Source organism: Pipistrellus kuhlii, unplaced genomic scaffold (assembly GCF_014108245.1).
Source record: "Pipistrellus kuhlii isolate mPipKuh1 unplaced genomic scaffold, mPipKuh1.p scaffold_m20_p_9, whole genome shotgun sequence".
NCBI lineage: Eukaryota > Metazoa > Chordata > Mammalia > Chiroptera > Vespertilionidae > Pipistrellus > Pipistrellus kuhlii.
The window spans coordinates 26,851,413-26,863,586 of NW_023425595.1; the positions used below are offsets into that span (position 1 = coordinate 26,851,413).

At 41.8% G+C, this 12,174-nt stretch overlaps 1 protein-coding gene across 5 annotated transcripts; it reads left to right on the forward strand.

Moving 5' to 3' along the window:
* Positions 1-3,597: 3,597 nt before the first annotated feature.
* Positions 3,598-9,101, forward strand: ZBED5 (zinc finger BED-type containing 5). Of its 5 annotated transcripts, none has more exons than XM_036427744.2 (3): positions 3,598-3,924; positions 5,432-5,547; positions 6,783-9,101. In XM_036427744.2, the coding sequence occupies exon 3, from the start codon at positions 6,956-6,958 to the stop codon at positions 9,032-9,034; it is 2,079 nt and encodes a 692-aa protein (XP_036283637.1). In that variant the 5' UTR covers positions 3,598-3,924; positions 5,432-5,547; positions 6,783-6,955; the 3' UTR covers positions 9,035-9,101. The 5 variants fall into 5 exon arrangements, with proteins under 5 accessions (XP_036283637.1, XP_036283636.1, XP_045433362.1 ...); XM_036427743.2 differs by having other exon boundaries at positions 6,815-9,101; XM_045577406.1 differs by having other exon boundaries at positions 5,483-5,547.
* Positions 9,102-12,174: the final 3,073 nt, after the last annotated feature.

Sequence of the window (12,174 nt, forward strand, 5' to 3'; positions counted from 1 at the left end):
CAGTTTATCTATCAAATAAATAGTTTAACATCAAGTACAATGGGAGATAAAAAGGAATTTTAAGGGATGTGCCATACACATTGAGATTTATTCCAACTTTGTCACCAATTATCTATGTGACACTAGTCATGTGATAGCTCTGGGATTCATTATTTTCTTCCTTTAAAATGTGGGAAAGGGGTCTACTGGTGTGGTTCAGTGGTTGAGCATCAACCTATGAACCAAAAGGCCATGGTTCAATTCCAGTCAAAGCACATGCCTGGGTTGCAGGCTCAATCCACAGTAGGGGCATGCAAGGGACAGCTGATTAATGATTCTCCCTCATCATTGATGTTTCTATCTCTCTCTCCCTCTTCCATCCTCTCTGAAATCAGTAAAAATATACTTAATAAAAAAGGTCTTGCTGTCCCATTCAGGGGGCCTAGTGTGCACAGCAGATGGCCTCCAACTGTTAGCTCACTTTTGGTCTGCCTCAGCTGCAGTCCTGTCCCTCCCAGGGCCCATATATGCTAACCAGCAAAGGGAGGAGTATAAAGGCTGGGTGGCTGTGGGACACTCCGACCTACAATACTAGCTCCAGAGCTCCCTGTCTCATCATTTGCTCTGGCAAACCTAATTGCACCTCAAATGAACTCATGCAACCAACATGAACAGAATTACCATCTCATACCTCTTACAACTGACTGAAGCTGCAAATGGGGAGTATCAGTCAAAATTCTTGTCACTACTTCCAGTGATAATTTTACTTGAATCCGAGAAAACAAACCAAGTTCCTTTTTATTTTTATTCAGGGATATTTTTATTACTCTTTATTTTTGAAAATATTACATAAGCCCCTTCCCCCTCCAGCTCCGTTGACCTCTGCCAGCATTACCCCGACCCTCTGCCCCAGACCTTCACTACCCTATTATCTGTGTTCCTGGATTATGCATATAATTCAAGTTCATTGGTTGATCTCTTCCCATCTGCCCACTCTCCCCTGCCTTCCCTCTGAGGTTTGACAGTCTAATCAAGTGCTTTCTATGTCTTTGGATCTATTTTTGTTCATTAGATTCCACAGATGAATGAGATCATGTAATATCTTTATCTGACTGGCTTATTTCAGGCTTATTTTGCTTAGCATAATATGTTCCAGGTCTTTACATGCTGCTGCAAATGGTGAGTTTTCTTTTTCACAGCTTTATAGTATTCCATTGTGTAGGTGTACCAGATTTTTTTGTGTTTAATATATATTTATGCTTATTGACTTCAGAAAGAGGAAGAGAGAGGGAGAGGGAGAGAGATAGAAACATCAATGAAGAGAATCATGTGCCCTTGATTGGAATTGAACCTGGGACACTTCAGTCTGCAAGCTGATGCTCTATCCACTGAGCCAAACCAGCTAGAGTTAGATGTACCAGTTTTTCGTTTGTTTGTTTTTAATATATTTTATTGATTTCTTTACAGAGAAAGAGAGAATTAGAAACATCGATGAGAGTCATCCATCAACTGCCTCTTGCACGCCCCCCTACTGGGGATGTCCTGCAACCAAGGTACATGCCCTTGACCAGAATCAAACCTGGGACCCTTCAGTCCGCAGGCTAATACTCTATCCACTGAGCCAAACCAGTTTCGGCTAGATGTACCAGTTTTTAATCCACTCATCTGCTGATGGTCACTTAGGCTGTTTCCAAATCTTAGCTATTGTAAATTGTGCTGCTATGAACATAGCATACATTCTTTCTGTCAAGTTACTCTTTAAATGGCCTACCTGCTTAGCCAAAATATTACTGTAGCCCTATCCACAATAGTTTTCTACCTAAGTTTGCATGTACACACACACCCCAGATACTTATGCATGGCTTAAAGTTCCCACAACCAGCACTGTATCTAGTCTAGGTAAGCTCCATCACCAATTACCTTTGGGAACCTGGGCAAGGTATCTTAGGGTACCTGGGCAAGGTATCTTAGGGTTTTCTGGTGGGTAAATGAGCTATTACATTAAAATGTGTGTAGAACAGCCTTGGCTTGTGTGGCTCAGTTGGCTGGGCATTGTCCTGTGCACCAAAAGGTTGCCAGTTCAACCCATGTCAGGCCACACGCCCCAGGTGCAGAGTCCTGGTAGGGATCCTGCAGGAGGCAGCCAATTGATGCTTCCTTTTCACATTGATGTTTCTTTCTCTCTCCCTTCTCCTCTGAAATATACAAACATTTAGGACCAGCCTGGCCACTGTGGCTATGGTTGAGCTGGACCTATGAACCAGGTCACCCTTGGGTTTCAGTCAGGGCACATGCCCAGGTTGTGGGCTTGAACCCCAGTGGGGGTCATACAGAAACAGCTTATCCATGATTTTCTGACCCATGATTCTCTCTCATCATTGATACTTTTCTCTCCCTCTCCCTTCCTCTCTTGAAATAAATAAAAACTTTTTTTTTAATTTAGGAGCAAATGTTTGCTTCTATTATCAATCCTAGGAAATCATCTATGCAAGCAGTCCTGAAAATTGTGTTCAATTAAGGGTTGAGCTTTTTTTTTCAATGTCTATGAAATTTATTCACATATCAAAGGAGCATATTTAAGAAAAATAAGAACTGCCCTGGCTTTTGACTACCAGTTGGATACTTTCTGTCATTGGTGCAGTGCCTGTAAACATGATCCAATTTTCATTTAGCTATTTCTACCGGGCCTCGAAAGGCTAAACTATCGCAAACATTTGGGACCTACTGTTTAATGTACTTTAACAATCTTCCCCCAAGAAAATGTAAATATTTCCAAGTGCCAGTTTGAAAAACCAACTGCACGGATCTCACACAAAATGAAAATACACAACCCGCAGGCTTTTGCGATGTTGTTTTTTAGAAGAGAGGGAGTAGGGCTGCGGCTGAAAAACCCGAAAGCTGCGGCTCGCAAACAGTTCTGGGGACTGGCCGGCGGATGAGAACGCCGGGCGCTCCTTGGGGAGGGGCTCAGCGGGCGAGAGATGCCGAGACTCAGCGAGCCGACTCTCATCTCTCCCGTGGACACCGCGGAGACGCCGCTATCCCTTACCCATCCCACACGGCGCCTCTCCGGTCCCATTTGGGGTCACCACCAGCCAAGAGCTCTGGTGAGAGGGGCGCCCCAAGGCTCAGCTCTCTGCCGGAGCCAGCGGGGGCCCCAGACACACCAGCTCCGGGAAGCGGGGTAGGGAGTTGGGGGGCGATGGCCGGGGAAGGCGAAGGGCGTTTTCGACCCAGATCTCAGTGGGAAAATCAGAAAAAGAGGGGGCGGTAATGCAATCGAAGCCTGGGGTGTGGCTCGGAGAACAAAGAGGCCGTGGAAGCCCAGAGGCGCTCCGCTCCTCCGCGCGCGCCTCGCGGTCCAGCGAATTCTATCGGGTCCCCAGAGCTGAGAATTTGAGGATTCTCGAACCCAGCCCGGGCCTGCAGGACCATAGACTCCGTCCCGCAGCACCGGGCATCTGCATGCCAAACGAGCGTCCGGGCTGACGCGGGCCCTGGGGAGTTTGAAAACCTTCGCCCTAGCCTGACAGCACCTCGGCCTCACTGACACGACTCGCCCAGCACCACGGCGGCGGCGGCGGCGGCGGCTTGGCCACGCCCACCGCGCCGGGACCTTTTCCTTAGTCCCGCCCCCTGCTCAGCGCGGATTGGTGACGAGGAGCAAGGGCGGCGCTGATTGGCTAGCGGAGGCGTCGCTCGTGGGAGACTGTGATTTGGGGCGCTCCGGGGTGCTAAATTTATCTTCTGAAGAGCGACCGCGCCAGCCGCGAGCCGGATCTCTGTGGAGGTGGCCTAGGCGGTACCCCCGAACCGAGAGCATCACCCTGTCCCCAACCCTCCTTCCCTGTTTTATTTTCCATTTCCCTCCTCTCGCCTCCTTCCCCCACCCCACCCCCCAGTCCGCGACGACTGGCTCTTGACCCTGTCCAGGCCTCGGTGAAGGTGAGGACCCGCGCGGCCGCGGCGGCTGGTGGTGCGCCCCGAAATGGCCGCCGCCAGGAGCTGTCTGTCTAAGATGGCGGCCGCGAGCTCTGCTGCCCTGCGGCCTGGCCGCGCTAGACCGTGCTCTCCATCCCTGGCGGGGACGAAGTAGGATAAGCTAGTCATGGGGTGCTCAGGCGCGTCCATGTGGTAGTGAGCCGAGGCGGCCGTCCGGGGCCCCAAGAGGAGATGTGTGCAGGCGAGGGTGGGCTCCGACAGGGAGCGACCCCAGACGTGGCGGCCTGCGAGCTTCGCACACCGAGGACAGGGGAGAGCTGAGGGGACCATTGCTGAAAGCATTTCGGTGTTGGTAGGGGTGTCCTTCCCAGGCTTTTTTCTGAATGGCCTGCACACTTCCCGAGCCCTCCTGTCCCTGAGGGTATTGTTCAAACGCCTGAGGGCGGTGGTGAAGGGATGGTGCTGCCTGTCAGTGTAACCGGAAGAAACAAACAAAACAAAAAACAAAAATGAGGGAGCCGCCCTTTTCTGAGAGCGGAATGGAAACTTTGCTCTCTAGGGAGTGCAGACTCCGTCCTCGAGAGTGTGGGGGAAGCACCGCTGAGGAGGTGGGGCTGAGGCCCACTTTCCTGAAAGCAGGCTTCCTGCCCCGCTGTGCCCTCCGGCAGCAGAGGAGAGGGATCCCGATCTTTTAGATCCGCCAGCAACTCCCCGAAGTTCTCTGTTGCTAAATCCAAATAAGAGACTATGGGAAGGACATCTGCTCTTTTGCTCCCATTCATCGAGAAGTGGTGCTTTCTGCTGCTGCCAGTTTTTGAGGTCCTCAACTTTCTGGCAGTTGTAACCCGTGTCTCCCTGCACCACCCAACTTCTGATAGCAGATATTTTAGTGCTTGATTATTCAGGGACACACAAGTAATGGCGAGGCATGTAAGGTACTGCACTCAAACTTTTGGGGTTCTTGTTAGTTCTTCACTTAAAAGGTGACTTCTCTGTGTCTGTTCATCACTAAAGTGGCGTTATTGATAGTCCCTGGCTCTGAGGTTTGTTTTAAGGATGAAATGAGTTCTGTAAGGGATTTAGCAATTACTGGCTGAACAGTGACCACTCAGTATGCATTGGTAACCTTGGAGATTGGTTAATGAGGGGACCCATGGTTATAGCAAAAAGGCATATTTCATGTAACACTTCCATGTATAGGTTGCTTCCATTTTAGATGACTCTTAGTGCTTGGTTTTAGAGACAATTAAAGTGTGGCTATACTTTTAAAAGTTAGGTTTAGTTTTTGAACATTTCTATGAAGTCACTGGATGGAAGAGCATCTCAAAACAATGAAGTTACCAGGGTATTAAATAGGACAAAAATATTAGCATATTTATTATGGGCATTTATGTTTCAGTCTAAGATCTGCATTGCCAGGATCTAAAATAAATTGTAATGGGTGGTCAATTCAGAGGTATGTAGTTAATGCTGCTTTTACAATCTCTAATTTAAATTTTTCTCATTCTAGGCTATTGATTATTCCCCTTCCATCCCACCCCTTAATTTTATTCTTTTGAAGAGTCTGTATTTCAAGCTGCCAAGGTGGAGAATGTGATTCCAGAAGGGGAGTACTCCTCATTTCAGGTATCTTACCCTCTAGCTATTAATAGGAAACCATTTTGATTTAAGATCTAATTGAGACTACAAAGCTTACTCTGTAGCCATGTCATAAAGTGTAAATCAAGAGTAGCTATATTTGGATAGATACTAAAATCTTATATCTTAACTTATGAAGCTAGTTTTATTCTTTAGAGGTCATAAAATTTGTATTACCCTTTTAATTTATGCTTTAAAAAAGTATAAGGAATAAACCTAATAAAATTACAATTTATGTTTTTAGGTCTTGGTTAAGTATTCATCTATAATATAACGGGATGCAGAGTAATCAGTAAAATATACATCATTTTGAATGAGTCGGTTTGGATAATGTAAATATGTAATCTTAAGTTCAGAGAAATAGTAGCTAATTTTTGGTCTATAGTTTATTTTTCAATTTCAACACTGTATTTAGTATATAGCAGAATTCCATGTCTTGCAAAACTTGAACTCTTTGTGTGTGTGTTTTTTAATAAATCTTTATTGTTCAGATTATTACATTTGTCCCCCCCCCCCATAGCTTCCCTCCCCCTGGTCCCCACTCCACCCTCTGCCTTTACCCCCCACACACACCCCTTCAACCCCCTGCTGTCCTCATCCATAGATACGTATATGATTTTTGTCCAGTCTCTTCTCGTACCCCCAATACAGACACCCCTTTCCCCCTGAGAATTATCAGTCCCCTCCCATTCTATGCCCCTGATTCTATTATATTCTCTTTGTGTGTTTTTAATACAGCTTCATAGTTATTAGCCCTGAAAGGAGCCTTCAGATATATAATAGTATCAACAATGAATGTATCTAATGGCAACAGGCATCAGAAAGCTAAGAGAGATTCCAAGATACCATGAAAAGGGGTTGGTAAATTATGCCCTATGCTGTTTTTTTTAACACAACTGTGCCCATTTTTTATGTATTGTGCTGCCATGTTACAAGTATAGAATTGAGGAGTTACAACAGAGTCTATATGGCTCACAAGTAAAAAATATTGATTATATGGCCCTTTACAGAAAAAGTTTGCCAACCCATGGCATGGGAGATTCTTCAAGTTCCTTTAAAAACATGCTTATCAATTCTATTATTTCTTAACCCAATAGTTGTGTTTTATAGAATATTAATGTTCTCTAATAAGTATTCTGAGAAAAAAAGGTAATGGTAACAGTAGATTTTTTAATAGTTCATCTTAAGATATAAGTTTAAGACTACTAAACTCATTTCTATAGCTTTTATTTTTATGTGATAATCTACCTTTAAGAAAAGGTGTGCCATACCTGAGAGCACCAGGAATTCGCATGAGAGATCACCTGATAGACGAACGTGTGATGCTCCATCTGCGCATTGATGCATAGGCAGCATTTACAAATTAACTGATGTGTTGCTATATATCATCTCTTTGATGATTGCTCATCTTCTATATATCCTGTCTTATAATTTCAACAAATTTGTCATACTCAATGTTTATTTTAAACTAACCATGTTTTGTACCACAAATACATTATCTATGGATCTATTGCCGAAACAAGGAAGTCTTAAACAAGAAGTAGAATCATTTTATCAAATTGTGTCTGAATCACATGATCAAAAAGTTGGAATATTACAAAGTGACGATGAACAGTTGCAGCCATCAGTTTCTAAAAAATCAGAAGATGAGCTTTCCAGGGTTCAATTTATGTCCAATTCCAACAAAATAACATTTAGTAAGAAACCAAAAAGAAGAAAATATGATGAAAGTTATTTGTCTTTTGGATTTACTTACTTTGGAAATAGAGATGCACCTCATGCTCAGTGTGTGTTATGTAAGAAAATTTTATCAAATAGCTCTTTGGCCCCTAGTAAGCTTCGAAGACATTTGGAAACTAAACATGCTGCATATAAGGACAAAGACATAAGCTTTTTCAAGCAACATCTTGATTCACCTGAAAATAACAAACCCCTACCACCTAAAATTGTCAATACAGATAATGAAAGTGCTACAGAGGCATCGTACAATGTAAGTTACCACATAGCCCTGAGTGGAGAGGCTCATACTGTTGGAGAATTGCTTATCAAGCCTTGCGCAAAAGATGTTGTGATGCGGATGTTTGATGAACAATACAGTAAAAAAATAGATGCTGTGCAACTATCAAACAGCACTATTGCACGCCGAATTAAGGATCTAGCTGCTGACATTGAAGAAGAGCTTGTTTGTAGACTGAAAATTTGTGATGGGTTTTCGCTGCAGCTAGATGAATCAGCTGATGTTTCAGGACTTGCTGTGCTACTTGTGTTTGTTCGTTACCGGTTTAATAAGTCTATTGAGGAAGACCTATTCTTATGTGAATCTCTGCAAAGTAATGCTACTGGTAAAGAAATTTTCAACTGCATCAACAGTTTTATGCAGAAACATGAGATTGAATGGGGGAAATGTGTTGATATTTGTAGTGATGCTTCTAGGGCAATGGATGGAAAAATTGCTGAGGCTGTTGCCTTGATAAAGTATGTGGCTCCGGAAAGTACCAGTAGTCACTGCCTATTATATAGACATGCTCTAGCAGTTAAAATAATGTCTACATCTCTAAAGAATGTGCTAGATCAAGCAGTACAAATCATCAATTATATTAAAGCTCGACCACATCAATCCAGACTATTAAAAATTTTATGTGAAGAAATGGGTGCCCAGCACACAGCACTTCTTCTAAATACAGAGGTGAGGTGGCTTTCCCGAGGTAAAGTTCTTGTAAGACTTTTTGAGCTTCGTCGTGAACTATTGGTTTTCATGGATTCTGCTTTCCAACTGTCTGATTGTTTAACAAATTTATCTTGGCTCCTAAGACTTGCATATCTTGCAGATATTTTTACTAAATTAAATGAAGTTAATCTGTCAATGCAAGGAAAAAATGTGACAGTGTTTACAGTATTTGATAAAATGTCATCATTGTTAAGAAAATTGGCGTTTTGGGCCTCATCTGTAGAAGAAGAAAACTTTGATTGTTTTCCTACACTAAGTGACTTTTTGACCGAAATTAATTCTACAGTTGATAAAGATATATGCAGTGCCATTGTGCAGCACTTACGGGGTTTGCGCTCTACTCTGTTAAAATATTTTCCTGTAACAAATGACAATAATGCTTGGGTTAGAAATCCATTTACAGTATCTGTTAAACCAGCCTCATTAGGTGCACGGGACTATGAGAGCCTGATTGATTTAACATCTGATTCTCAAGTGAAACAAAATTTCAGTGAACTTTCCCTAAATGATTTTTGGAGTAGCCTAATTCAAGAGTACCCAAGCATTGCAACACGTGCAGTTCGGGTACTTCTTCCTTTTGCTACAATGCACCTGTGTGAAACAGGATTTTCATATTATGCTGCAACAAAAACAAAATATCGGAAAAGGCTTGATGCTGCACCTCACATGCGGATCCGACTTAGCAACATTTCACCTAATATTAAGCGGATATGTGATAAAAAGACACAAAAACACTGTTCACATTAAAATTGAAGGGTTTTGCATGTCTCATGATAACCAAATATAAGATGAAAATAAAAGATGATTTACTTTATATCTGGCATTTTGGAATTTTAAATAAAATTATTCAAGTTTTTTATATTTCTTAGATTTTAAGAAAACTAAAAGAAACAAAAATTTAAATATGTATTATGAGTATTTCTTCTTCACATAATTTCAAAGGGTCTCATGGTTATAACTCTTATCTTGACTCACAAGATAAAGTCCCAATTCCTTAACATAACATACCTCTTTAGGGTCTAATCTTTCAAGCCATGTCTATCCTGCAGCCCACCAGTCTCATGGAATTTCTTGCCATTCCGTAAACATCACATTGTTTCATGCTGTCAGGTCTCAAAAAACTATTCCTTCCCCTTCTTGCTTCCTGACAAATTCCTATTTGCTTTTCAGCACTATGACTGAATTTATCTTAGGTACTCTCATTCTCTCTATCTTTCTATTTTGGCCTTATTTTTTATATCTGTCTCAACTGTGATAGTTTGAAAGTCTCATGATTCCCAGTTGGACTGAGCTCTTAAAGGGTCTTATCCAGCTCTGTGTCTTCATTATTGGCAAAAGGACTTATTGAAGTGATGCTCAATAAAGGAAGGAATGTTGAAGGTAAACAACAATAAATGGAATAGGGTGTGGTGGATTATATTTACAAAATGCTACCCTTTGTGATTTTAGCTCAGTTGCTCTGTTACCTAGAATTCAGGATGGCTCTTAGGCAAAAGTCACTAAGAATGATATGGCTCTGAACTATTGGGGAAGATGGGAGGAAATATGAAGAATATTTTCAGATACCTTGTTTCTCAGTTCCTATATACATTTTTGCAAATTCCATACACTGTAGTCTAAATTAATGAGTCTTGACTGTACTTGAAGATGATGAGACTCTAAACCTCTATCAATTTATTCTTAGAATACTATGAAAATTTTCTGACATTCCTGTCTCTAGGCTTCTCTTCCCATGTCACACCACACAACACAGATCACCAACTCAAGAGCTACTATGATCAAGAACTACTGCAGATAACCATTGTTTATTTAATCTCACTTACTCAAACCTGTCTCCCATTTTGAGGAGTAGGAGTAACTTCCCTCATCAGAGCAGGATGTGGCAGAATCGCTAGATCTAGGTTCCTACTCCTCTACTTAACATTGGGCAATTGAGGCCTCCTGAACCCCTGGTATTTATTTCTTCTGTGAAGGGTTATTCAAATTAAATGAGAATGCATAAAAAACTTAGAACCGAGTGATTAGGAATAGATATGTAGCATATATTAGTTCCTTGCATATACAACTATGTCTCAGTTAAATTTCACTCCACACTCACACTTCTAGTCTTGAGTTTTTATTCTCTATGCAAACAGCCCTTCAGGTGACAGGAACTGAGTTCATCTGCGGCGGCAAGATTAAGCATCTCTAGCCCCTGCTTTTTCCCCTTTGTCACATAATTAAGCAGCTGTTTATATATAGGTATCTTACTAGATGTTTGTATCCTACCTATGATCTTTACAACAATCCCAAAGGATTAGGCAATTTTTTAATTTGGTCATGGTCACACAATAAATGCCAGCATTTGGTTTTTTTGTTGTTGTTTTTAATTTATTTATTTTTAATATATTTTATTGATTTTCCACAGAGAGAAAGGGAAAGGCATAGAGTGCTAGAAATGTCGATGAGAGAGAAACATTGACCAGCTGCCTCCTGCACACCCCTTACGGGGATGTGCCCGCAACCAATGTACATGCCCTTGACCGGAATTGAACCTGGGACCTTTCAGTCCACAGACTGACGCTCTTTCCACTGAGCCAAACCGGTTTGGGCCAGAACTTGGTTTTGCAAATTCCATACACTGTAATCTAAATTAATGAGACTTGACTGTACTTGAAGATGATGAGACTCTAAACCTCTATCAATTTATTCTTAGAATACTATGAAAATTTTCTGACATTCCTGTCTCTAGGCTTCTCTTCCCATGTCACTACCAGCACTTTTGCAGTTACTACCTTTCACATTTTTCTAATAGCATCAAAGAGTGAATTGGAAGTACTGGATACCTAAAACATCCTACTAAAATCTGAACATTTCTTTGAAATTTTGTATTATTTTTTCTAGATTTGTCCAAAATTAGCTACTTCAAAGTATTACTGCTTATTTTAAATATATATATATATATATATATATATATATATATATATATAAACGGATTACATTGCTATCAAGTAAAATTATTTTTCAAAAAGATTCATTGTCATAACACATGCAATACTTTTTGTTTGCTTATCCCAGGATTAAATCTACCCTAGTTTGAGAAGCATGTATGATGCCATAATGTCTATATCTTACGGATACCTCAAGTCTGATAACTAGACCCCTTCTATGATTGCTGAACCAGAGCCCTTGATTATGTCATCTGTCCAGGATGTCAGCCTCTTGACAAATGAGACCTCTTGTGCTTTATAATTTTCCCCCTAACCTCTTCTGAGACTTTAGATTCCTGCATTTAAATTTATCTATTGACTGGAACCCTCCTATCTGCTACTAAATCTCTTCAATCCCAATCCTCCCCAACTTGGTTCTTGATTAAGGTGACAGTCCCAATTCTTAACAATTTGTCCCACGGGTTTTAAAAAAGTCTCAATTTCTTTCAAAAAAAAAGGGACTTTTTTAAGATGCTGTGGGACACAGAACAAATTGTTAAAAATCAGGATGTCTGGTCACCTTATTCTTGAAGCCAATTGCTCACTTGTTGTATAATAATACTAGAGGCCCAAGTCTGGCCTGCATACTCTCCAATCCATGACCTCTCAGGAGACATCCAACTGCCACATGGATTGGGCCTAAACCGGCAGACTGACATCCCTCTCATGATCCAGGACCACTGGCTTCTAGCTGCTCACCTGCCTGCCAACCTGATCCTCCTAACTGCTCTCCCCTGCCGTCCTGATCACCCCTAACCGCCTCGGCCCCACCACCATGGCTTTGTCCAAAAGAACATCCACTCTAATTAGCATATTACTCTTATTAGTATAGACCAGTGGTCAGCAAACTCATTAGTCAACAGAGCCAAATATCAACAGTACAACAGTTGAAATTTCTTTTGAGAGCCGAAAACCAAC